Source organism: Dama dama, chromosome 24, assembly GCF_033118175.1.
Source record: "Dama dama isolate Ldn47 chromosome 24, ASM3311817v1, whole genome shotgun sequence".
NCBI lineage: Eukaryota > Metazoa > Chordata > Mammalia > Artiodactyla > Cervidae > Dama > Dama dama.
The window spans coordinates 54,783,552-54,810,678 of NC_083704.1; the positions used below are offsets into that span (position 1 = coordinate 54,783,552).

General features: G+C 46.4%; 1 protein-coding gene across 5 annotated transcripts in view; it reads right to left on the bottom strand.

Moving 5' to 3' along the window:
• Positions 1-27,127, bottom strand: part of DAG1 (dystroglycan 1) — a 49,200-nt gene that overhangs the window by 7,337 nt on the left and 14,736 nt on the right. For 3 of the 5 annotated variants that reach the window (XM_061128592.1, XM_061128590.1, XM_061128593.1), the window contains exons 2-3: positions 22,781-22,882; positions 8,173-8,574 (exon numbers count right to left, since the gene is read on the bottom strand). In XM_061128592.1, the coding sequence (XP_060984575.1) occupies positions 8,173-8,457 (285 nt within the window). In that variant the 5' untranslated portion in view covers positions 8,458-8,574; positions 22,781-22,882. The remainder of the gene's footprint in view (positions 1-8,172; positions 8,575-22,780; positions 22,883-27,127) is intronic. The other 2 variants (XM_061128595.1, XM_061128594.1) reach the window with 1 other exon arrangement.

Consider the following 27,127-nt stretch of genomic DNA (forward strand, 5'->3'; position numbering starts at 1 on the left):
ACATTTCCAAGGAATAAACCCAGGTTGGCCAAGACTCCCCACACGGCCAGTCTTCTTTAGACTATGCCAAGGAACATTTTAACATGTTAATAATGTGTTAACATAAATAACAAACATGAAAGAAAACCCCAGGTTTTACCAAAAAGCAAGTTATAATGCTCAATCTCAAACCAGGAGATGGAAGAGCAGACTGTGTAGCTTTATTTTGGTTATGGAAATGAATTCTTTCACTACGGTCTACCCTCAGCTTTATAGATACATGGCGTAAGCCAAGTCAGAAAAACAGAGCCAAGTCACTCCAACCGGCACCTGCCTTCCCTTCTGCAAATTCTCGCTCCTCGGAGTCCCGGAGCCCTGGCCAGAGGGCAGGTGTTCCCCCCGGATCTAGAGCCCTAAGGCAAACAGTCCCCAGTGTCGTGGGTCCTTCTCAGACAGGAAGGAGAGGTACTAACGTGCACAGACTGAAGTCCATGCATCTCTGAGCGTCTTGGTGCTGCAATCAGATCCAGGCCGCACTTTGGCTGGCACTGATTCATTTTAATAGAGGGGCCACAGGAAGCAAAACAAATCCAAGTTCCACAAGAAACCTAGCCAAGACACAGGTAAGCTGGCACCTCTGCGTTTAAGGCCATTTTAGGGAAAGTCCCTGAACTGGGAAGTCTGAACATGCCTGAAGGCCTGGCAGTGTCCACGTCCCCAAGGATTCCACCAGCTGCCCCTCCCTCTCAAGGGCCCTCAGTCGAGGAAACGCTCTGAGATGCAACACCTGCTCTACCTTGACAAAGCAGGAGACCCCCTCCGAGTCCACGGGAACTCCAGACATCCTCCCCAGCTTTCAAAACTTCCCAGTTCCAGACCACTTTTCCTCTTAGGGCCTGAGGGTGAAGCAGGATATGAAAGTTCCTTCTCAGAGACACAGCGCCCGTGACAAGCCAGGACTCATCTCTATAATAACACCCTACCCAAGGGGAAGCCCCATTTTCAGGAGCTCTTGGCTGACTCCCAGCTCCAGGTAGTCTGAAGCTTCATCCAGCTTCAGTTTTCTCATATCTAAAAACAGGGGGAAGATGCCAACCTTGTATGATCACAGGGCCAGGCACACGCTGGACTCAGCCAGTGCCGGTTCCCTGCCCACCCCTCTGGGCTGAGGGAGGACACAGCACACATTGTGAGGCTCACAGCCACAGGAATGGGTCCAGGGCGTGTCCAGGCTCCACTCCCCTATCGTCCTGCCCAACTGGCCTCGGACCCAGCAGACACTGAGGCCTTGTCTCCCTGTTCATAGCCCAAAGCAGAAACTCAAAGCATCAAAGGAGAGTGGAGAGGCCATAGGAAGAGGAAGCCAGGGCCCTCTAAGGGAAGCAGGCCAAGGCTGGGGACCCTCAGGGACTTGCTTACCTGTTAAGACCTGTTTGCTAAGAGTGGATGAAAACATCGAGGGGGCATGGGGGCGGGGAGAATCCACTGTCAGTGACAGCCCACAGCCAGCACTCACCTCCTCCAAGTCTAAAACAGGTGCGACTGACCCCGGCCCATTTGCACATGAGATTCTGACTATCCTCGGAATCCTTCGCTTACGGGCACAGAAATTTCTGTGCTCACTGTACTGTAGCCAGTCACGACTAACCCCTGAGAGCTGCTAGGCTCTGCCATTCCTAGGCAGGCAAGAAGCCGGAATCAGAGCTCTGTGTGAAGTGCTCACAGCAGCAGCACCTGCATTTAGGGTGACAGGCTGTCCTGGACATGGAACTCCCCCAGGGTTTTGAGTCACCCAGCCCTCTCCCTCCACCCTACTAAATACCAGCACAGCCTGAGAGTTGTGGAATGCAAGGCCTGCTGACTTTCTAAAGCAGCCACCTTGGAAAGGAGACCTCAGGCAATGGGAACAGGAGGCAGAAACTGCAGGAGGAAGCCTGACTTGACATCACAGGCTCCAGATCACAGGTCACCCAGAAAGAGCCAGAAACGTGTCAGTTTCAGCAACCCTCAGAGAGACCATGCTTCTGAGATGTAAGGTAAGCCCGGCACGGAGGAAAACAAGATTTTGAACAGCGATACAGCCAGTTTTACAGGTCTTGATCAAAAACATTGGAATCAAATCACTGAATCAAAATCACAAAACCTGAGCAGACCCACAAGGAGTTCTAAAGACTATCTGCCCTGTGATGCCCGCAGTTAATCACCATGACCAAGGACTGGGGAACTACCAAATGGGAAGGTTTTGGTCATGCCTCAGCCTATACTAGCAAATGACTAGTAACTGACTTCCTGTTCAGTTCTCAGACATTCTCTCCAATTGCTTATCTGGTGCATTCTCTTGCACAGTAAGCCTGTCAAGCACGCAGTATGAAAAAAGACCTGTGTTAAACACCATGCAACATACGCAGAGTCTCTCACCCCAAATCGGTATCCTTCCACACCTAGAAGAACAAATGGGCAGAGGAGCTTCTATTACTTCGCCCTTCAACAAAGAGCAAGTATCTGCCCAGTCTGGGACGCAGAGCTAGACAGAAATGAAAGACAAAACTGAGGAGTTGGACTCTCACTAGGGCCTAATTAATTCTTATGATCACTGCCTCCTAAAACCAAGAAAACCTAAGTTTTATCATTCAGAACCCACTAAGTGGTATCTTATCCATGCAGGTATTACAGGACTTATAAACGGCAAGCAGAGACTTCAGAAAGATGGATGAGCACTTCCATACTCATGTCACTTGGAGGGGCTGATGACAGCCAGCAAAGAGGGATCTTAAGAATTAAGTATAATCAAGAAACTTCTCCTCATTCGGTGAGAAGTCCCTGACACTACAAGCATTTTGCAGGGTCCTCTGGCACCTTCCAACCAACACCTTGAGCCAGGACAGTCCCAGGGGATCGGCCTGGGCCCTTCCCTGAATACCTAACCGATGTTTCAGCAGAGGGCATTCTCAGGTGCCCATTTCACAGAGGCACAAACTGCTGCCCTGTGACACCACACTGCTTGGGCCTCTGAGCAGCCTGCCCTGGCTAAGCCCCTGCCTTCCGTCAGACCTGCTCACTGGTTCCTGGACCCTTCAGCCCTTCTCCCCTCAGAAAAGCTACAGGCCACCTGTCTACGACTGGGAACCACAGGCAACACCCTGAAGGTACTGGCACATGAAGCGACTGTGCGGTGGGCTCCTGTGCTGCTCGGGGTGAAGGAAACAGTCCTTCTGATGGACTCAGCTTCCAGTTTCTGGGCCCCCGCCCCCGCCATGGCACTGACTCAGATTCGGGGTGAGCCTGTATCTGGCCGTGGACTATGACAAAAAGACAAATCTGCTCTGCGGCCAAGCTCAACTTCTGCAAATGATGCACATGGGCAGTCACATGGCTAGGCTGTGGGGAGATGGCACATGCCAACAAGAAGAGCCTCTGACTGGAGGTCAAAGGGCCAAGGCTTTGCCCCCACACAGGTGAAGGAACCAGGGTGGACACACTTTGCTTTGCTGAAACATGATCATTGGTCCTGCTGCATGACATTCAAAGCTCACACCACAACACGTCCCATGCCACAAAGGCCAAGTTGAATACAACTTGTCCAGCCTAATCGGTGACCCTTTGGTCTGAACTACGAAGCATTTTACCTGATGTTAACTGTTCTCATCTGAAAAAAAAAAAAAACAAAAATTCATCATTTTCCTCCCAAAGTAAGGGACAGCTGAGCATAACTATAGCCACTAGTAAAATTCTCAGAATCAGGCCGTCAATCCCAAGCCCTGAGATCAACCATTTCACTCTGTCGTGTTCTTTCAGTCATCGTCAGTAATTTTTTTTCCCCCCTAAAACATAGAAGCCTATATATTCAGTCAGTATTTGAGCTGATGTGTCTGGGCAAATGCCATTCTGACGACCCACCCCCAAGGATGCCTTCCTTCGCCAACCCGCATTTCCCGGTGTGCCCTGTTCACAAGGGAGCCATTCAGAGCCAGGGAACACCCACTTGAGGCAGGAAGAAACTGCAGTTCATCTCACGCAGGCGGGGTGGCCGCAAAGCTCTCAAGCATCCAAAGAAATGCTCCTTTCATGAGCTCCCCTTCCTGGCCAAAAAGAGTGGCCATTGTTCTGCGGGGAACAATTGGGGGCCGATGCCAGCAGCTGAGAGCACAGTCCCAGGAAGGGCTGCTCCCAGTCTGCCGACATCTTGGGCCGGGAGAAATTCCACATTGTCTCCAGACAAGGAGGCTGAAGGGAAGCAGCGATGAAAAGCCATCCTTGAGGGCACTACCAAAATGAGACATCTGAGGGGGGCCGCAGAGGGGCAGCCCAATCGTTCTGTGAGACGCAAAGACTTCTGACCGCCAAGGTCTTGTCATATAATCACCTTCCTCAGCCAGTCCTGCTTGCGTGCATGCTCAGTCACTTCAGTCGTGTCCGACTCTCTGCAACCCCACGGACTCTAGCCTGCCAGGGTCCTCTATCCACGGAATTCTCCAAGCCAGAATACTGGAGTGGGTTGCCATGCCCTCCTCCAATGGATCTTCCCGACCCAGGGTCTGAACCCACGTCTCATGTCTCCTGCATTTGGCAGGCAGGTTCTTTACCACTAGCGCCACCTGGGAAGCCCTCAGCCATTCGTACACTCACTCAAGTCAGAGGACAGGCGCCCTTAGGGAGCGGGCGCCAATCCTGAGGGAAGTCAGGAGGGTCACTTACACTATGGCCTACTTGGAACAGCTTCGGATCTGCTCAGCAAAGGCAAAGCTGGCTTCTGTGGGACCTCTCCCCATAGGACCTGAGAAATCTGCCTGCGTCAGGGTGGAGGAAAAGGGCTCCAATGCTGAAACTGAGCCTGAAAGAGGCGGCTGTACCCATGCTGACAGAACAGAAAAAGAGCCAGCGGCCTGCGGTGGGTCCTGAGCTTGGCGTATCTGTGGGGCAGAAAGGGGCCGCTGTGCTGAGACATGGCAAGCACAAGGCAAGGGGAGAGGGGAGGCCAGAAGCCAGATCAAACAGGGCTTAACCCTAAGTGCAGGGGGGTGGGGAGGCGTGTTCTGAGCCGATTCTAGCTTTACAAAGATGTCTCACCTCCGTATGGAGAACAGACTGAGGGGTTAAGAACGGAGGCAGGGCGCCTGGGAAGAGGTGAGCGAGTGCTACTTTGGCTGATAGTCATGTTGATGGACATGACTTGGAGGTCCCAAGTCACCCCAACAAGGCTCCTTGGGACCAAGATCTGAAATGTTCCTCACATACCCAAGAATATTGGGCAGCCATTAAAAGCTACACTCCCAAAGAATACTTAAATGACAAAGGAGAAAAACTCAAAAGTACAGTGAATGAAAAAAAGGTTAAAAAGTATGATTTCAGGTCTGTCTAAAATGTCTGTGTGCCTATGTGACATGGATACTTGTTGATGAATGCAGAAAATGATGTACAAGTATGTTACTGGTAGGAACCACCAGAGTTTTTTTTCCTCCCTTTCCTATAGATTTATACATTGTTATTTTAACAGCATGAAAAAAACTCCCTTACTGTAAAGACTTTTCAATCCTGTTTTACACATAGGGAAACCAAAACTCCAAGAATGAAGTCAAGCTTTCTGAGTTTTTTTAAGATTTTTTTTAGACCACTTTTAAAGTCTTCATTGAATTTGTTACAATATTGCTTCTGTTTTCTGTTTTGGTTTTCTGGCAGCAAGGCATGTGGGAACTTAGCTCCCCAACCAGGGATCGAATCCACACCCCCTGCATTGGAAGGTGAAGTCTTAACCAATGGACCACCAAGGAAGTCCCTGAAGTCAGGCTTTCTGATCTGATTACCACCTCCACACAACCCTGATGTTAAGACTGTTTGGGACGAAGAGTCACACACTTTCATCTGTTTTTCTACAGGTTAATCAGCTACTAAATGGTCTGCTTTCCACAGATAAATACGCTCAGATAAAATCCTCTTTTCCTAATAAAATCTCTTTGCTCCCCTGGTGAGTAAGCCTGTTAAACCTCTCTCTGCCAGCTACGGCAAATAGCCAGCTCACTGTATCAACTCAAGGCAACTCTGGTCAAGACTAATCCATGTACAACATTCCAGTGGCCAACAGAACACGGGTAATCGATCACTACAGGGTTTGGATATTCCAAAGATGAAATGTGATGCTGGGTAAGAAATGTACTTCCAAAAATGCCATTCTTCATCTAATAGTGAGACTAGAATCTGGCTTACTGGGCTATTATGAAGATTACATGGAAATCTTTTGCAGAGACTCAACAAGCCAGAAGGAGCCCAATGGAAGTGAGCTAGGATCTTCAGAAGTATGTCTACCTCTGAGAACACGAGGCCACCCTAGGAGCAAGCTGTGACCTAAAGAGAAGGGGCCAAAAGGGAAAGGAAGAGAGCACAAGGAGGGCCAGGTGAGGAGTGAACCTGCCCAGATTCAAGGGGCAGAGACACACTTCTCAGTGGGAAGAGTGGTAAGGAATTTGTGACCATTTCTAATCTAGATGCCCGGGGTTTGCGGGTCAGAGAGGGGCAAGCTGGTGAAGACTCATCAGAGCCCCGCTCTGCTTTGACCAACGGAGTACAAAGGAAGTTCCAAGCCCAGGCCTTAAGATGGGCAGCTTTCACTTCCTGTATCTTGGAATACTCCGTCTTCCAAGGAATACCTGTACACAGGTACAACCAAGCTACTGTCCCTGTGAGGAAATCCAAGCACCGTGGAAAGGTCTACACGGGGAGAAAACGGAGACTCTGATGGGCAGCCCCAGCGAAGCTCCTCGTCAACAGGCAGCACCACCTTGCCAGCCATGAGCAAGCCACGCTGGAAATGGGTCCTCCAGGCCCAGGCGAGCCACTCTAACTAGTGTGGCAGAAATGAGATCCCCAGATGAGATCTAAAGCCCTGAATTCTTGGCCACGAAATTGTGAACAAAACAAACTGGCTGTTTCAGACCACTGTTTTTGATGCTTTAAATATACCAATAAATCTCCAGAACACTATGTGTAAGTAGAAGTCTAAGTACAAAACCGATATAAAAACTACCATAACGAAGTATAGATCTTGGAATATTTTTAATTCATATTCAAGTCATGTCTCTGAGGAAAGTATGCTATAGGGCAAGGGTCAGAAAACTATGGCCATGAGTCAAATCTGGGCTGCCATCTGTTTCTGTACAACCCATGAGCTAGACATATTTTTTGCCATTTTTAAACAATTGGTAGGGGGATCAAAAGAAGATACAGCGTTACTTGACATGTGAAAATTATATGAAAGCATAATTTCAGTTTCAGTAAAGTTTTTAAAAGTACAGTTTTACTGGAACAGAGTTACGCGCATTCATGTGCAGTGTCTGTGACTACTTTCATACTGCACTGGCCAAGTTCAGGAGTTGCAACAGAAACCGTACAGCCAGCAAAGCCAAAAAAATACTTACTATCTGACTTTTTAAAAAGTGTGCTGACCTCTGCTCTAGGAGATGCTCAGAGCCTGAGGGGTATACCCCACCCACTCACACAGCCACCTTGCAAACTCACTCAGGAGCTAGGGGAAATTCCATAACCCTAAAGGGATGGTCCTTCACACAGAAGCTTCCCGTTGCACCAAATTTCCATCCTTCATCGGCCATCACTCTTCTGTTACATAGATCTCAGGTTCCCTTGCTCTCTGGGTTGCTTGAGAACAAAGGAGATGAGGCGAGGCTGAAATTTATGTACCAATTTTGGGTCTTAAGGAACCGAATATATTAGTAAACACAGAACACCCAAGCACAGCAAAACTCTTGATATTTACTTATACCTTATATTTAAAAAAATATTTTCAAAGCATTTAAAAGTTCCATATTTCTTGGGTTTAATTCCATGGTTAATGAAAGGAGACTGCTTCCTTATACACAAGCCCTTCCACCAAATCCCTAACTTGATGACCAAAAAAATCTTCCAGAGAACAGATGTAAAAGCTTTTTAATAGTGACACTCTCAAAACAGGAGTAAGAATAAAGGTTTTGGATGCTACTCTGAGGAACATGGGGACCCTCTAGTGAATGTCAGCAGCTGTCCCTCTCTTAAGGAAGGAACACTTGACAGGGCCTGAAAGAACTGAGCTCAGAATTGCCAGAAAATTGAAAAACTAAACTAAAATAACCTAAAACTAACACTAAAATCAAAACTAAACTGCAAGATGAGAATTCTTCCTCAGTTACAGCTTCTATCCAGTCTCACCTTGATGACTTCTCCATTGGAGGCAATTAAATCTGTTGGAATGGTCACTCGAAATGAGCGTCCAACGACGGCCGTGCCATCAGGAATGCCAACCACCGTGGGAACAGCCTCGTGCAGGTCTGAGAGTACTGAGTGCATGGACGCCTCGAGCTGGTTCTCCCAGTCCCTGACGGCCTCCGAGGGTTCACTGGGCCAGTGGGACTGAGTCACGGCCACGGACAACAGAAGGAGAAAGGTCCTCCCCCAGAGGGGAAGCAACAGCGCCGGGCCCACAGACATCCTCATCCCCGGCTCAAGTCTGTTCAGGCAGGTAAGTCTCTCCAAGAAGGGAAACAAGCGACGTGGTCCCAGAACTGGGTCCTCACCCTCTGCACACCTGCTCCATCCCAGAGCACCCAGAGCCTGAAAAAGAAGAGGAGGAAACTCAGACTGCAGCAACTTTCATGGTTTCCAAGTTGAGCACAGGCAGTTAATACCCTCTAAGTGTTCCTGCCCAAAATATCTACCCTGAGTTGGATTAAGTCTCCCCCTGCATGGCCCAGGGTGAGAGCCACCAGCTACACGTGGCTCCTGAACACTGGAAACGTGGCTGGTCCATTGAGTATAAAACACACAGCAGATTCTGAAAACTAAGTATAAAAAAGGAATGTAAAACATCTCATTAATACCTTAAAAATATTGATTACACATTGAAATATTTTGGATATAAAAATATCTAATATAGTTAAGTAACTATTAATAAATAGTACATAATAAAAATATTAAATACATGATTAAAATTAACTCCACCTGCTTATTTTTATTTTTTTCCACATGGCCACCAGAAAATATTAAATGACATAGTGGATCACATCATCATATTTTTGTTGGGTAGTGCTGCTCTATACCTAACTTCCAATTTATAGGAAACACGGGGCCATGAAGACACAATCAGACAAATCTGGAAGGTATGACAGGACCTTCTACAAGATAACTGATCTGGTCTTTCCAAATGCTGACACCTCTAAATATAAGGGGACTATTCTAGATTTAAAGACTGCAACCAGATGCAGTGTGTACATCTTGACTGGATCCCGGACTGACTTTGCTTTTATTTTTTATTGAAGTACAGTTAAATTACAGTGTTAATTACTGTTGCACAGCAAAGTGGCTCCGTTATACGTGTATATACATTCTCTTTCATATTCTTCTCCATTATGGTTTACCACAAGATACTGAATACCATTCCCTGTGTTATTCAGTAGGGCCTTGTTTATCCATTCTATACATACCAGTTTGCATGTGCTAATTCCAAACTCCCAATCCAACCCTCTGCCACCCGCCGCCAGCCTGGTAACCACCACATCTTCTGTGTCCCTGATTCTATTTCTGGTTCACAGATAGGTTCATTTGTGTTGGAGTTACTTTTTTTTTTTTTAGTTACTTTTTAAAAAGAAAAAAAGAAACACACACAAGACCAGCTCCCAAAGGGATAACTGACCAATTCTGTATGTGGGCTGGAGATTAAATTTATTGTTAATTTTCTTAGGTGAAATGATGGCAGTGTGGCTTGACAACGTCATCCTCCATTCTGAAGTATTTAGAGATGAAGTGTTAAAAATCTCTGCAACTCATTTTGAAATGGTCCACTAGGGAAAAAAACATGTGTAGGTATACAAAGAGATAAGACAATATGGCAAATACCACATATACTTTTGGAAAAACTGAAATACCAAGTATTTGCACAGAGAAGTGTGGCCAACTGCCCACTTCTTACACCCCCAATACTGCCTATATTTGCACTCAGTGCTACTGAACAAAATTGACTTGAACTCTCTTACCCCCCACCCCCAATAGTGCCTAAAACCCTACACACTGTCTCCTGTCTGCCATACCTGCTTCAAGCAGCTCATGACCTCACTGTGGGGCTTTCTGGGTGCCCACAGATGTCCACAACCATCACAAGCAATTTCCCATTCTGAAAAAGGAAGAAACCCTGCCCTGAGCCAAGCTGTCTCGGGGCCACGTGATACTTTCTGACGTGGGTAATGAAAAGTAAATAAAAACGCTGAAGAAAACAAGGTCACTGAAACAGCCAGCATACTCTGAAGTCAGTGTAAGTCCAAGCCAAAGCCAAAAGGATTTTTTCAATGTTGATTTTGCTATTCCTGTTCTTATTTTTTGAACTAAAATTCATGAGACAAAAGCCAAGAAAGTATAACAATCCTGAGGGTTGGAAGTCCTATCCTACCAAACTAAGACTTATCACAAAGCTACTGTATCAGGTGGGGCAGAGGAGACAGCGGACTGCGAAACCAGTGAAAGTGGAAGTTGTTCAGTTGTGTCCGACTCTTTGCAAACTCATTGACTATAGAATCCATGGAATTCTCCAGGCCAGAATACTGGAGTGGGTAGCCTTTCCCTTCTCCAGGGGATCTTCCCAACCCAGGAATCAAACCCAGGTCTCCTGCATTGCAGATTCTTTACCAGCTGAGCCACCAGGGAAGCAGAGGGAGAGCCAAAACCAGCTTGCAAAGATGTTCAAAGGCGCCAGGACAAATGGCCGTCTGTGTAGGAAAAAAGTTAGGTTCTTCTGTCATTTCTCCATCGAAAACAAATCCCAGGTGGATTAGATACACAGATGTAAAAAGAACTCTGAAATTTTTAGAATATAGTAGAATATCAGCATAAGGAAGGATTGCATTTTTAAAAGATATCCAAAAACATAAAACTTAAAAGAAAAAAGACAAGCTGGACTTTCACTTCTAAGAAGATGAAGGAGGTGTATTTCTCCTTAGCTTCCCACTAAATACAAGGTAAAATTCTAGACACTATATATATAAAAATAAATGAGACTTTTTTTAAGATGAGACTCTTAAAAAAAGTCAAGAGAAGGCAGAGCAGCTAGGGACCCCAGGATTCAAGGAATGATAAAAGTAGTGAGCTCCCTGCGTCTTCTTTTTGACTCATATATCCCAGAATTGGGAGCTGAAGAAGCTGGCAACCCAGAAATGCCAACAGATGAGGCAAAAAACATCCTAACAAAAGTCTGTTCTCTTTAGCCAAAGGAGCAGGAAGGGGGTAGGCTAGCAAGACAGAAAACATTTAGACAATAACAGCTCTATTCGAGCCAAACACCACAGAAAGAAACTGTGGCCCTACTCCTACCCATGCTGGCAAAGGCCAAGTGGGGAGCCTAGACTTCCACCCTCAGGAGGCTGTAATAAGACGCCCTAACATCTCCACTGGGGGGGCACTGGGACTTTCATCCCCACTAGCCAGGAACAATGCACCGCCCTCTTCCTCCAGCCTCATGGTATCAGTGGAGACTACTTGGGAACCTAGACTTCTATATATTCCCACCCAAGTAATAAGCAGCAGCCTCTCCTTCCCTGCTGGATGGTGTCCGGGGAGGACTTTATAAGTCAGAACTTTATAATCACTGCTCAGCAGTGGCGAGGCCTACAGAACTAGAACTCGAGATCTTTGCTGCAGTGTTCAGGCTTTTCTCTAGTTGTGGCAAGCGGGCCCCAGGGTGCGTGGGCTTAGCAACTGCATTTCAAGGGCTTAGGTGGCCCATGGCCTGAGGGATCTTATTTCCCAGACCAGGGATCAAACCCAACTTCCCTACATCGGAAGGTGGATTCTTAACCACTGGATCACCAGGGAAGTCCCCATTTATGTAACGTTCTTGAAGTGACAAAATTTTTTAGAGAACAGATGAGTGGTTGCCAGGAGTTAAAAAGGGAGTTAGGACAGGCAGGAAGTAGATGTGGATCTGAATGGTGATGAAAAGGTTCTGTATTTTGACTGTATAAACATCAATATCCCACTTGTAATACTGTAATATTATTTAAGATGTTATCATGGGGGGAAATATGTATGGGTAAAGGGCATAGAGGATCTCTCAGTATTATTTTTAACAACTGCATATGAATCTACAATTATTTCCAAAAAAAAAATGTTTTAACCTGCCCCCTAAAAAAAGAAATCAGAATTAGAATTTTAAATTTCTGTACAATAAAAGGATACCATAAAGAAAGTAAAAAGGACCAACCACAGCCTGGCAGACAGCTTTTTCAGGGTGTACAGTAGCTGAAGGAGTCCTATCAAAATTATCAGGTGCCCTAAAACAATAAAAATGGATTGAGGAGATAACAAGTACTTTACAAAAAACCTGAATAGCAACAAACATACAAAAAGATGCTCAACCTCACTAGTCATCAAGGAAAAGGAAGTTAAAGCAACGTGAAAAACATGTCTGCCAGCAGTATTAAATGCCTTACTTCTCAAGGGGGACACCAAATAACCACGGATTTAGAAGCTGGGGTCCTACAGGCATCAGTGCCAAGAACGACTTAAATCCCAGTGAGGTCCTCTACCAGGAAAGGCAAGGTAGGAAACACTCAAGCTCTCCAACAGCTGGTGTTTACTGCACCCTGGGTGGAGGTCTTCTCTTGAGACCCTTATAAACTGCCCCAAATTAAAAGAATTTCTTGAAGCTCTTTTCTGTGTTTTTATTTTTTAAATATCTCCCAGTTTCTTAACTGTCTGTGCTTCTGTACCCCTTTTACAGTTTATCACTTAATTTTTTTAATTTTCTGGGTCTTCTGTTTTATACTATCTTAAAGTGTAACTTTAGAGTTTCTTTTACTGTCCCATAGTGCTTTCTCCAATGGCCTTTTCCTTTGTTATACACAGTAATTACTATTTAGTAAATGGTGCAGCTTAATCAACACCCCCACAAGACTGTAAGCTGTAGAAGTCAAGGGCAGGAATGCGTCCGTTGCAATCACTGATGTATGCCAAGCACATACCTAATACATGAATGGAGAGGATACAAGAGGTGTTTTTTTTTTTTTAAATCTTGTTCCCAGGTCTTCACTCTTCTGTGCACTTGCTTTTCTATTTATTAGATCCAGACGACCTTTTACTTTTCCAATCAGATTCTCCATTTAAACATTCTCAGCTTATGTGAAAACAAGCCGACAGTATAAGACACACCCTTTCCTAACAGGAACATAAGCTCAGTCTGCTATCTGTGGACACATGACGACACAGGGTATCTGGTTCATGAGCATGACTAAGTGTTCTGCATTTAGCAAGCGGGCCATGACCAGGGCACAGCTCCAACTGCTGCTATGTGTTGGTTTTCCATGTTCTGGGGAACATGTTCTGTTCAAGAAAAGGTCTTGAAAATCGGCCTTGTATCATTCTGACACTGCTGCTGCTGCTGCTAAGTCACTTCAGTCGTGTCCGACTCTGTGCAACCCCATAGACGGCAGCCCACCAGGTTCCCCCGTCCCTGGGATTCTCCAGGCAAGAACACTGGAGTGGGTTGCCATTTCCTTCTCCAATGCATGAAAGTGAAAAATGAAAGTGAAGTCGCTCAGTCACGTCCGACTCTTAGCGACCCCATGGACTGCAGCCTACCAGGCTCCTCCGTCCACGGGATTTTCCAGGCCAGAGTACTGGAGTGGGGTGCCATTGCCTTCTCCACTGGCTTCCTATAAACAAGGGTCATTCTCCCTGTGCTAGGAACTTGTCAGGCTGGATCCAAACACCAGGATTAGGACATCCCTCTGGGATACACACAGTCATATAGTAGGTCGTCCAGAGGTTGAGGCACTACAGAGATCCTCCTCCCCATTCTTCGGAAGCAAGGCCTAAAGAGAGGTAAACACTCAGCCATGGTCACACAGAGCCTGTGGCCAGAACATGGTGGGAGGAGAAGGTGCCCAGGAACCAGAGAAAGACTACGGTCAGAGTCACCCAGTCTCCCTGACACAGCTGCTCATTTCAACACTGCACATGCACACTCACAGGATACCCTCTGGAACCAGGAAATGCTAACAGTAGCCCAAGAATACGTCTTGGCTAAACTCACCAGTGTTTGGCTGATAGAGGCTGCCGAAGCTCTCCTGCTGAGAAATGGGTAGTGGCTTTGCGTAACGTACTCCTCTGTGCCAGGCCCCAGTGCAATGTCCCCCACCAAGTCTGGGCTGAGCACTGCTCCAGACCCCAGCAAAATCCAACTCTGTGAAGAGGGACCTTCCCAGAGCCTGGGTGAAGCCCGACACTCTAAACGCCTGCTCGGCAAGCCACAGCATACAGTGTGGGAAATGGGCACACTTCCTTTCTCCAGCTGTGACGCTGGGGACTCTCCAGTGATGGGCAGAAATACAAAGCCAAGTTTTCAGCAGTTGTCTACAAAGTGGTATCCTTTGTGCAACAAAATACATCAATCTGCCTTGGAGGCAAGTGCATTTCAAGTTGACCACATCAGGCAGCAGGGACACAACTAGAGAATCAAGAGCAATTACTCAATGACAGACGAGGACCCCAGACACCAGAGGCAGAGTTCACCAGAATGAGTATTTCTGGCCTCTCTCCTGTCACTAATCCCTAACTCTAGGCAAATGAAGCACGAGGAGGGGGCGGGCAGAGCATCCTGTGACCCTGCCCAGACACACCTGGATCCCCGGGAACCAGAGGACTCCCTCTGGAAGCCCAGCCCCAGGAAAGCAGAAGTTCTGCCCCACTAAGGTTATCTCCCAGACCTGCAAGTACCGAAGACACAGGGGCGGCTCAGGCAATAAAGACTTTCCACTCAAAAACTCAAGGAACAAATGCATTCATGGCACTAACACAATTCATAGTGAACTCAATGTTTCCTCACATGCAGAAAAGCCCACAGAGAATGAAACTTTAAAATATCTTAACTAACATCTCTGAGAGGGTGGCTCCCTACTAGTTTTTACTTTCTAGGAATAAAGGAAAAGTTGTGGGATTCAACCCATTATTAACCACACAAAATGAGGCAGAGGCAGCCTACTCCACCACTGGCAGGAACCCCTGAATCTCCAACAGCTAAGTTAGTTACCTAAAAACAGTAGCTACACTGCCCAGTTGCTACCATTCACCATGGTAATTAAGACATGTAAAAAGAAGAGAAAAAAAAAAAAAAAGAATAAAAAAAAAAGACATGTAAGGAAAATGAGATTTGTCTTTTTAAAACCAAATGAAAGGAATAACATTCCATGACTTTATTTTAAATGATGAAAAGGAATAATCTTAACTGAAAAAACCACCTTAGGTTCCATCCAGCAAGAAGGCTTTTGTACAGACACTCAGAAGTTAAAAGTAAACATTAAATGTCTATTATTAATCTAAAAATCCTGGAGAGTTAACCAGTTTAAAACTGCTCAATCTGACTGCCAACAGGATGTACTCAACACAATGGAAAACAATAGTGTGAAGTCATTGTTTACTTGGGTTTTAAATACCAAAAACATGGGCAGATTTCTCTGCTCTGCGTTTAAAACAGGCCTTTTTCACACCTTAGCGTCAGATAAGGAAGGCGCTGAGCCAAGTCACTGCTGAAGATGCAAGGTGTCACCTTCTAATCGCTCACAGCGCGGAGGCAGGAGAGGTTCCCCGGACATGAGGCAGGGTCCTGTCTGGCCTGTGAGCCATGGGCGCATCACCAGAGGTGTGGGGGCGGCCTGGCAAAGACACCAGCAGGAGCTCGGAAATGCACCAAGGGTCCGGGGCCACATACACAGCAAGAGACTTGACAGTAAAAAAATAGGTGGGAGGAAAAAATGACTATCTGTGAGAAGCAAGCACTACTCAACAGCCTTTATCAAACAGAAACACGATGTGAACGCCTTTCTCGCTCGGAGAACTCTTTTTAGACGCTCAGTGATCACAGATACCAAAAGCGGAGGTCCAGGAAGGGCAGTGGTTTCTGCTGACGGTGGTGTGGTTTTCTCAACAAAGGCAGGAAGGAAATAAAGGTATTCTACCTGGGCACAAACCCACTCAGGTGCAAACACATCCCAGAGGAAGGGAAGAAAGGCGAGGTTCAGAAGCCAGGGCCAAACGGCCATTTCTCCACTGGGCCATGATTTCAAACCTGGGTAGATCTTTAACATCCTATGTGATAGAGCTCATGGAAAAACCAGCTCCTTCTACACGCCACTGAACTCCACGTGCTGCTGTTAAACATGACTCAGTACTCACTGCACACGGAAAACAATTAGGATGGCGAAGTTTTATGTTGTTTATCACAGTTTTTAAAAAACTTAATGGTTAAGGTGGAAAATTTTGTTATATATATTTTACTACGATTATAAATATTTTTTGAAACTCCACATCACTCAAGAGTTACACCAATTAGACTTTAGGAAAAACACTTATGAGACTTAGATCAACTTTTAATTATTGATTAAAAGTGCCTCAGGCAAATTCCCTGGCAGTCCAGTGGTTTGGGCTCTGCGCTCTCACTGTTGAGAGCCTGGGTCCGATCCCTAGTTGGGGAACTAAGATCCCATAAGCTGTATGGTGCAGCCAAAAAATAAATAAAAGTGCCTCGGGAAAGGCACCAAGGCTGGAAAAGGATAAACTGAGAGCCCACACACAAGGACCAGGCCTAACTGTCCGTCTGGCTGCAGCAGCTGGACTCTTTGCAGGTGGGGTGGAAGCAGTGGAGGAAGTGTGAGAGGTGGGTGGCCAGACCCAACAGAAACAAGCAGAAATGAATTACTCCATTCACATACCCTTGTGGCATCCAAGGACCCAATTAAAGTAAATTACAATTATCCCAAGACAGCCCAACAATAATTAACACTTCAGTGCGTGTTTACCGACTACCTACTCTGTGCTGTGTGTGAGGCTTCATTTGCTATGCATGTAGTCTTTCCAAGTTTCACACAAAAACAGTCAATTAAGATTTACATACATTACTAATAAGAGGTAATAAATGAAATACTTATATATTACACACAAGAGGCAATAAACTAAACACAAGTGTTTTTCAAGTAGGTGCTTACTAGAAAATACAAGTTGCAATGATACCCCAAACTTCCTCTGGCTATCCAACCCATCTCAGGAAAAAGGTAGGGCTGGGATAGCACTGTAAGGGCAGGATGGCTGGTACCTGACAGGTCAAGGCTGGACGCCAAGGGTTGCCCAGAGAGGAAAGGGAGAAGCAGAGGTCCCCCTCCTGGAGGGGCCTGGGGCCACAGACGCTCTGCTGCCCTCTCCCCCACTGGCGCCGAGCACCGAGCAGGCCTTCAGCAGATACCAGGGTATAGTGACAGGGTTTCCACTGAATCCCCAAAATGATTCACCAAGCGCAAAGCAAATAATCATCTGACTTCATGCTTTAAGGGCTTTCCTTGTGGCTCAGCTGGTAAAGAATCCCCCAGCAACATGGGAGACCTGGGTTCGATCCCTGGGTTGGGAAGATCCCCTGGAGAAGGGAAAGGCTACCCACTCCAGTATTCTGGCCTGGAGAATTCCATGGACTATATAGTGCATGGGGTCACAAAGAGTGAGTTAGACACGACTAAACCACTTTCACTTCACTTCACACTTTGAAGTTAAAAGCTGAGCTTTCTGATATTTGTTTCCATTGTTCTGCTGCTGCTACTACTAAGTCACTTCAGTTGTGTCTGACTCTGTGCGACCTAATAGACGGCAGCCCACCAGGCTCCCCCGTCCCTGGGATTCTCCAGGCAAGAACACTGGAGTGGGTTGCCATTTCCTTCTCCAATGCATGAAAGTGAAAAGTGAAAGTGAAGTCACTCAGTTGTGTCTGACTCTTAGCAACCCCATGGACTGCAGCCCACCAGGCTCCTCCGTCCATGGGATTTTCCAGGCAAGAGTACTGGAGTGGGGTGCCATTGCCTTCTCCGTCCATTGTTCTACAAAAGACTAAAAATAAGTACCCTCACTCAAAACTAACATGCTAATTAGGCTTCAGTGAATTAAGGTTAGAAAAAGATAGTTGACTGCTGGCCTTCCTGACCTAACTAGCTACTCAGATTTCAGAACAGAGGCGTGAGATTAAATATCCGGGAGGCCCCAGCCACTACCAGCTCCCTCTTCAGGTCCCCCATTCCCGCAGCCCCCTTTGACCCCACCAGCAACCTCTCAATACAGGCGTCAGGAGCCAGACAGGGGAATCCCAGCCCAGCCCCTGGGACTCAGAGCTCTTGCACCCTCACAGGAAGATGCCATTGTTCTGGGTGTTTATCTAGGCAAACACGCAACATTCAACATTAAAAGCTATGACCTGGGTGGGAGGTAGGAGAGAGGTTCAAGAGGGAAGGGACACATGTATACCAATGACTGAGTCCTATCGATGCATGGCAGAAACCAATACAATATTGTAAACAAATTATCCTCCAATTAAAAATAAATAATTATAAAAAAATAAAGCTATGACTTGCTTTTGACTATAATCTTTTTGGGGGCCTCCTTCTTAAGGCCCGACCATCAAGAACATTTCAATCACACCAGAAATGGCCAGATCAACAAACCCTGTTTACAAAATGACAAGACACAACTAGCACCCGCTCCATTTGCTCAGACTTTCTCGCTAGCAGAATTCTTTCCCTCCCACATGTGGCTCTGTCCAACTGGGCTTTCTACCTACCTCAGCCTTGCCACAGCTACAAAATCTAAAGAATCGCAAACTTCTCCGGTCAGTTTTAGGGGTATGCTGCCGAAGGCTGGAGCAAAAAAGCCCAAAGACGGCCTTGCAGACTCTGGGAACCCCTGCACTGGAAAGCCACAGTGCCTCTGTGACCAGGCACCGAAGCAGTGAACAAGACCAATGCTGAGAAGAAGGTCAAGCTATGCGTGACCTCAGAATCAGGCCTGGAGTAGAATGGACTTACATCTGGGTTGAACATAGCTGAAGAAACCCTTGAAGATGCCCTTGTCCTCACCTCCCACTGCTTCTACCTACTCTTTCTGCAGGCTTTGATCCCTCCCTGAGCACAAAGGAAGAAGTGGGTGTCCACTCAGTAGTAATTATTTGGAAATTCCTTCCTGACTTTTAGAACCCAAGGATTCAAAATTAAAAGCAAAAACAGATAAGGGGAGGACAAATGCAGAGGACCATCTGTCTTATCAAAAGGGCGCAGACACAATTTACTTCTTCCCAAGTACTGGGGAGACAGCAGCAGCTACCAAGTAATGTACTTTTCAGCAGTGGCCAGCCTTTTCTGATGCACGAAGGTGTTGTTTTCTTCTTCCCAAAAGAGCCGAGATCTTCTAAATTTCCAAGCAAGGCCACCATCAAGCAAGAGTGGATTCCCACCAGCCCATAGCTTCATTCTTCAGATACTCTTCACATATTCTTTCCCCAGGGATCTTCAACTGGCTTCTAACGCGAGCACCAAGGCACCCTGCACCCTTCCCAGGCTCTAGGTAAATCATTTGTGCTGGGAGCTAACTGCCTCTTCTGTAAATGACAAGTTTATTTCATGTCTTTTCATTGTATACCAAATCCAGTGAACCTTAAAAGTTCTGTGGCCTTAAGAACAGAGCTAATCAAGAGTCAGGAACCTCTTTGCATTTATCTTACACAGGGATAAAGCAGACACTGTGAGGGATTCATGGCAACACAGTCCTTCTAACAGGCTGGCCCCTCAGAGAACCACAGAGATAGCTGCTGCCCACCCATCAGAACGTCCTTGGTCAGAAAAGGAGACAGAAGGCAGAAAGGTCACCGGCAAAAGAGAAAGTGTGAGTAAACTAGATGGAGCTCTGTTTCTATCTTCTCAGACCCAAGCTGCCCCCGCAGAGCCTGACTGATAAAAGAGGACTTGGTCTCTGCCTCTCCATATGTCCCGTAACCTAGTCATCCCTTGATAAGATTTCTGTACAGTAGGCGAAGCCGAGACAAGACAGTCAGGACAACAACCAACAGGAACCAGAGAGAGTGCCCTCCACACCCTGCTCAGGCTGTTTATCCTAAGGCAGCAAGCTAGGCTGGAGACACTTTAGTACACGGAGAACGGCCACAAAGACCACAGTCCTCACTCTCTAGATGCCTCTTGTAGGGTCCTTTCTGGGATTTCACTGACTGTTACAACCCGAGTAGATGTCTCACCATCAACGTGACTCACAACTGGACAGGGAGCAAACGGAGCCTCCACCTCCTTGGAAATACCTCTCATCCAAAGGGAGAGAGCAGCCCTCCAGTCCTCTGCCAGGATCACTGCGATCACTGCCTGCTGTATTCAGCAAATGAGTAGAGGAAAATCGTAACTTCTTTGTGACAAAGAACTAACAAGAGTAAATTCACCGGTCATCAGGAGCATTTATCTAGAGAGCAGCTTTTTTGTTTTCAAGTCAAGCTCTCTTGATAAACTCACACTCCTCACACACCTCAAGTAACTCAACCTCTCTAAGGCTAAGAAGCAGGAAGTCACCCAGCACACTCTTGACACCAGAGTTGCCACCTCTCCGACCCCAAAGATTAGTGCAGCTGCAAACTTGAGCAGCAGTGTCTGAGAGGGTCCACCCTGTAAATGACCGCAGCTAGTTCAAAGAAGAGCAATTTAAAGCGTGCATATGTTTTTTTGGTTTACCTGCAATGCAACCAGGGACCTCAGCTATCTTTTGCTTTTACAGACGATTAAGTATTTCATTTTGACACTGACCATGGAGCCAGGAAAGCGACGAGGCCGGAACCTCAACAGGCATCTGAGACTCAGTGAGCACCTCACGCGGGACTGGGGTGCACCTGCCTGACGCTGGTTACTCCTCTGTAGCTCACATCCTGCGGGATGACCCACAGCAACCAGCAGAGGACCTGGGCACTGAAGCCTGTAAGTGGTTGGTGCACAGCAATTATTATGGGATGGGGCACAACAGGCTTGAAAGGAATCACGCCTGAAACATTCTCAAGGAGAATGAACACGTTCTAACTTCATCTACACCTCGACAGGGAAGCAGTGGTCCTGCCCAACAGAACCTCAGATGTGGCGGTCCTCTGGGGATGGGACAGGGAAGAGGTCAGTGGTTACCAAAGGTCACAGCAGTGCAGAGGGCAGAGCTGCCAGCCTAATGCTGCTTACTCAGGAAACCACCCACCTCAGTCCTCCATTAACCAATTAACCCTTCACTATGCCTTCCCTTCTTTATTAAATCCTCAGAATAGTGACAGCCCAGGGGCCATATCTGATTTGTTCACATCATCTTAACGATGGCACAGGGGGAACACAGGCCAGACCCAGGTCTTCCCATGACACCAGAACCCACCAGGGGGAAACTATGTCAAAGGCCACCTGAAACACTAGGGCATATGGGCTTCATTGCCTTGATGGATACTGCCATTACTCCAAAGCTCTGACAATAGGGTGAAGGACACAGCCTCGTGGAGCTGGGCTTCAGGCAGTCCACAGCCCGGAACAAGGGTCCCTGGCACTGATATTCAGGTATATCTTTCCTCTTCAGAAATTAGCTCAGTGGTTCTGCTAATTTCTGTAATAGTTAAGCAGAAATAATTTTGGAGCAAGTGAAACCTTCCTTTTATTTTGTTGCTAAAGCCCATCTCACTCTGTTAATGTCATGTGTTCATTTGTTCCACTTATAGCAAAAATCAAGAACTGGAACTCCTTTATTCAGTTCGAGAAATGCCTTTATTGAACTGCAACATGATTAAGTAACTGAATACAAAATAAGATTTATTTTCAAGACTTTAGTAAATAAACATATATACCATATGCATCCATATCCTGGCTTCTAAAAGCTACTTTAACTAAAAGAAACCAAGGCTCCTTGTGGAAAGGGTTGACACCAGGCCGGGGAAAGGAACCTGAAACATCTTGTTGCACTGGAAATTCAGGAAGTGCTCAAACCATGACGGAGACATGTCAAAAGAACACAGGAGCCAACCTCTGTGTTCCTGCTAGTCAAACCTGGGACAATCTGGGCCTCAAAATGAATAATGTCAAGAACGGGTGATATCAAACTAAGTTATCAATGTGAAATTACATACACAAAGCAATGAACAGAAAAGTGAAGGAGGCGAGAAGTCTCTTCTTTGAGTGAGATGACAATACAGAAGGAATGATGGTCTTAGAAGCATCACCACATGCTGAAAGCAGAGGGTCCAAGTCTGATAAGGAACAGGATATTTACATAGTGTCCTCTCACGAATTACTTGTTAATTGCAAAGGAAAAAAACTGCAACTTTACAGAGGAAAAAACTGTTAGGTACCTTCCCAGCCAGGCTGATCATCAGGACAAACTGGCATTGTGTACCTACTCACATGGGGCTGGTTATCAAAGATACTGTTGGAACAAGTGAGGAATCTAAACATGGAATGTAGTAACAGATTAGACACTGTACCAGTATGATATTTCCTCATACTGACAGACATATTGTGGTCATGTAAGAGAATATCCTTATTCTTAGGAGACATGATTAGGTAGTGAGGAGTAAAGCAGCACGGTGTTTGCCAATCACTCATTGATGGTTCAGGAGAAAAAAATGTAGATAGAGAGAAAAGAGAATGACAAAGCAAAAAGGCAAAATGGAAACAAAGAGTGACTCAAGGTAGCGTATTTAGGAGTTTCCTGTACCACTCTAGCACTTTTTGTGCAATTCTGAAGTTGTATCCAGATTTTGAGTTACAAAAGTCTGAGCTATGTGACATGAAAAGAAGCGCTAAGAGAAAGGAAGGTGGGGCGCGGTCTGCCTCTCCTCTAGGACCTCGGTGCCTCCCCGACAAAGCAGCAGTGTTCATCAGCAGTTGTGAGGCAAAGTCAGTAGATGAGCTCTGTGAACACTGATGGCCTGAGTAACCCTCATCCTACCACTCACCTCACACCCTTGCACTCTGTCCACCAGCGTTCCAGGCTCCAGGCTCCAAGCTCTGTGACGACGTGATTCAAAACACAGCCCACCAGGCCCGTAAGTCCTCCTCTATAAGGCAAAATGGGAGTATCTTAAAACCATTTCCCTCTAGAAACACTACAAAGTATACCAAAAAAGGACTTTGTTTATTTGTTTTAAAAGTGACTCGGATGATAATGGAAGAAAATGTCACACTGGGGCCTGAAATTACTACACTGGGCTATGTTTGCTCAAGATTAAAAATAGTTTCATCCTTCCTTCCCAGGAGCCTTCCCTCCTGGAGGGAAAAAACCCCTGACCAGACCTTCATCAAGTTCAGAGGCTCCAGAGCTAAACACAAGCTCTGGGCAGGCTGAAACCAGTTTCCCAGTATCAGATTTCCCACTAACAATCCCCGGGCATGACACAGAAGACACACAGTAAGCCTTACAATGATGCCATCAGCTGTCAGGTCCTTTGGACTTACTGCAATAAAAGTATTCACATGGAGATGAAACAGATTTCACCAATATTCTACGACATACATAAATGAGGCTGGATTTCTTCAGCAGCTTTCCACAAATGACACATTTAACACATCTCTAAACATTTAAACTAGGACATCTCTTTTTATTTCATTCTTAAAAGTTCAAATGGAATCACATAGCTCGTAACTATTACTTTTTACACTTTGCTAGAACCAGAAGACCGCAGCCCGAGTGAGCAGATCCATCTCCTCACCCTCTACTGCTGCCCGCGGCACTGCCGTCCAAGTATCCTGCGTGTTCTGGTCTGAAGGGTGCGCTCTCCCTCTCAGACATGCATGCTTCCGGCAAGAAACTGGAGGATAAGTTCCCAGACGTAGAATTGCTGGGTCAAAGGTTGTGTACCTTAGAACTGCTAGAGACTGGCAAAATACCCTTCAATGTACATTCCGACTGAAACATATGAGTGACTTTTCCCTTACTTTCACTAAAACTGAGTTACTGTTAAACTCCTTCATTAATAACATGAGATGGAAGAGGAAGGAGGGAGGGACTGGTTGAAAGAATATGAGACAGCCTGCCCCTCTCACACTGTGGGATTAATGGGCAGAGTGGGCAGCGGGTGTCATAAATTCAAGCTGGGAGTAATGGTGCTTCATAGTTAGCCAGTGTGAAAACAGGGGGGTGTGAGTGTCCAGATGACTAATGAATCAAAACATGGTGCTATGTTTTTCTAGTCAGACTTGACTACCTCAGAGGAAAATTGCTATGGAAAATTTACGAGCTAATTACTCCCAATAATAACGTATCTGTGGTGTTCTCTGCTCCTATTGTGGGCCAGCCCTGGGCCAGGGTGCCTCCTGGGCCCACCCCAGAACAACTCTGGGCTCAGGGTAGCGGGGATGCAAATACCAGTGCTGAGCCCAGGGAGGACAGGAGAGGGACGCTACAGCGTACTTGGGGGCTCCCAAGTCTAATCTTCATACTGTAGCTTCACTTTTCTGAAAAACATTAACCTTTTCTAAATCGTATTGCTGAATCTAAGTTTGAGGCCTGTTGTCTTTCAACTTAGGGGCAAGGTCTCAGAGGAATGCTGGAGCCCAGCTGTCCTGGGGGTCACACCCTCCAGACTCTAGCAGCACTGGGGGAAGAACCATCTGTCCCAGGCCAGCGCAGCCATCTGGGACAGGCAGTTGTGTGTCTGAGCACAAAAGAAGTACTCACCAGTCCATTCCCATCTTCCTCTCGGAATTAGCCTAACTTGCACACATGACAATTAATCCAACAGAAAGTGGTGCCCACCACAGTGACGGACATACCAAAGCCCTAAGATGACCTTCCCAGCTCTACACCATGCTGGCTCCCGGTTCAAAAACTGCCGGAAAAGCAGGTGACCCAGGCAACTTGATCAAGATGAAGGGTAAAGAGGAACTGGGAACCACACTCTACCACGAGGACCGTGATACAAACCCCTAGCGAAGGACATGAGGATAGAGAGGAACAGGAAGCCCTTCAGCAGCTGTTGTGGTTCCATTACCTTTTACAGGTACACATTAAACTACTGATGGATGAAGTGACAGGATGTCTGAGATGCGCTCCAAAACAACGGTGGGGGGTGGAGGGGGACAACAGTCGGGAGTGTGAATGCGCAAGACTGGCCCATTGATGGATGGAAGTTGACGGATGTTGGGGCTGGTGACGGGCCCATGGGATTCATATTACTCTGTCTTTGAGTGCACTTGAAATTCTCCACAAGACCAAAAGCAAAACACAATAAAGGCATACCAAGAAAATTCCCAGCAATTTAAATGTGAAGTATATCTAAATCACTCTTAGGTGTTAGAAGCCATGGAAAAGAATGGCTTTTTATCAGTATTATTCACGACAGTCAAAAGTTAAAGACTACCCACATGTCCACCAACAGAGAAAGCAGTAAACTGTGGTATATTCATATGTGAAATACTATACAACGAAAGAGAACAAACTGCTGTATAGACCCACAAAGATGTCAGATAACATTCAGCAAGAAAAGACAGGCACGTCAAAGTACATATACATTCTATACCATTCCACTTACATAAAGGTCAAGAGCAGTGTGAGACTTCACTGGTGGTCCAGTGGTTAATTAGAACTCACCTTACAATGCATGGGACTTGAGTTCGACCCCTGATGGGGGAACTAAAATCATGCCACAACTAAGACCCAACACAGCCAAAGAAATAAAGGTCAAGAGGAGCAAAACTAGGCTCAAGGCCAGAACAGTGGTTACCTCTGGGGAGATGCTGACTGGGTAAAGGCATGATAGAATCTACTGAAAATATTCTATATCTTAATCTCAGTGGTCTATACATATGTAAAACTGTCAGGCTGTACATTTATGATTTATGCATATTGCTACATGTAAATTTTGCCTAGGCTGTTTTTGATACTAACAATTGAAAAAAAAAAATCAAACACTACTAGTCAGCAGGCGATTCAGAGAAACAGCATCTATAACAGATCTATAGATTTTCAAGAACGAGATGACTCTGCCCTGGCCCGGGATCATTTTGGTTGGGGTCTGCTACCTACCTGCCACTTGTTAACACTTGAGGTAAAAGCAAGGACTTCACTCCTAAGAGTGAAGGACACCAGAGCAGCCAACACCAGAAAACATGGCTTTAACTCCTGCTTCACCACCTAAGCAACTAGCCATAGCTGTGGTCTTGACCTCACCAAATTCTAAGGAATTCAATTCTTAAACGTAATGGTACAGATCTCGAATACAAGAAATTCAGCACTCCCCTCCCCGCTATGCCCGCTGCTGACATCAGCTCCTTTGGGAAGCTCCTGAGCAGTGCCCAGTGGCCTCTCCGGCCCTTCCACCAGCACAGCCCACGCCTCCCTGACTCTGGAATTCCTTACATTCTCCTCCCTAAAGGACAACCCTCAAAAAACTTGGATTCAAGGCAAGAAAACAAAGCCTGGTCGGTCTCCTTAGGCCTAAGCAACCTTGATGCATACAGAGGATGCAAAAATCTGAATGCACCTGGCTTCAAAAGTATTTAAGTGTAAAAATAAATGAAATTTTTAATGTGTGACTTAACAGCACAATGAAACCACCACAGGCATGCGGTAAGTGTCATAGTACCGGGGGAAAGCCAGATCAATTCTGGTACATCAATCACAAGACACCTCTTCTCAGGGGCAGTTCCCATCTGAAGGACAATGGGCTTGCTATATATTGGGTTGACCAAAAAGCTCATATGGGATTTTCCATTACAGCGTATGGAAAAACCCGAACAAACTCTTTGGCCAACCCCACTCACAGGTATAGGCCAGCTGTGAGCAGAGCCCTGATCCTTCAGGGCCTCAGGGCAACAGCTGACCTGGCAGCAGCGCTCTGAGGTGACCACGTATTTGGCCCCACACCAGACCCTGGCTCAGCTGCTGCTGCTGCTAAGCTGCATCAGTTTTGTCCGACTCTGTGCGACCCCATAGACAGCAGCCCACCAGGCTCCTCCATCCCTGGGATTCTCCAGGCAAGAACACTGGAGTGAGTTGCCATTTCCTTCTCCAATGCGTGAAAGTGTAAAGTGAAAGTGAAGTCGCTCAGTCGTGTCTGACTCTTAGTGACCCCCTGGACTGCAGCCCACCAGGCTCCTCCGTCCATGGGATTTTCCAGGCAAGAGTACTGGAGGGGGGTGCCATTGCCTTCTCCGACCCTGGTTTAGGCTGCCCATCAAATTTTGAGGTAAGCTGGGGTGGGCTTCAGACAAGAAAGCCAGGACTAGTGGACAAGTCCCTGGGCCTGAACCCTGAGGCTACCCTCGCACGGAAGCAACACTCATCTTGGCCCTCCACGTGCCCC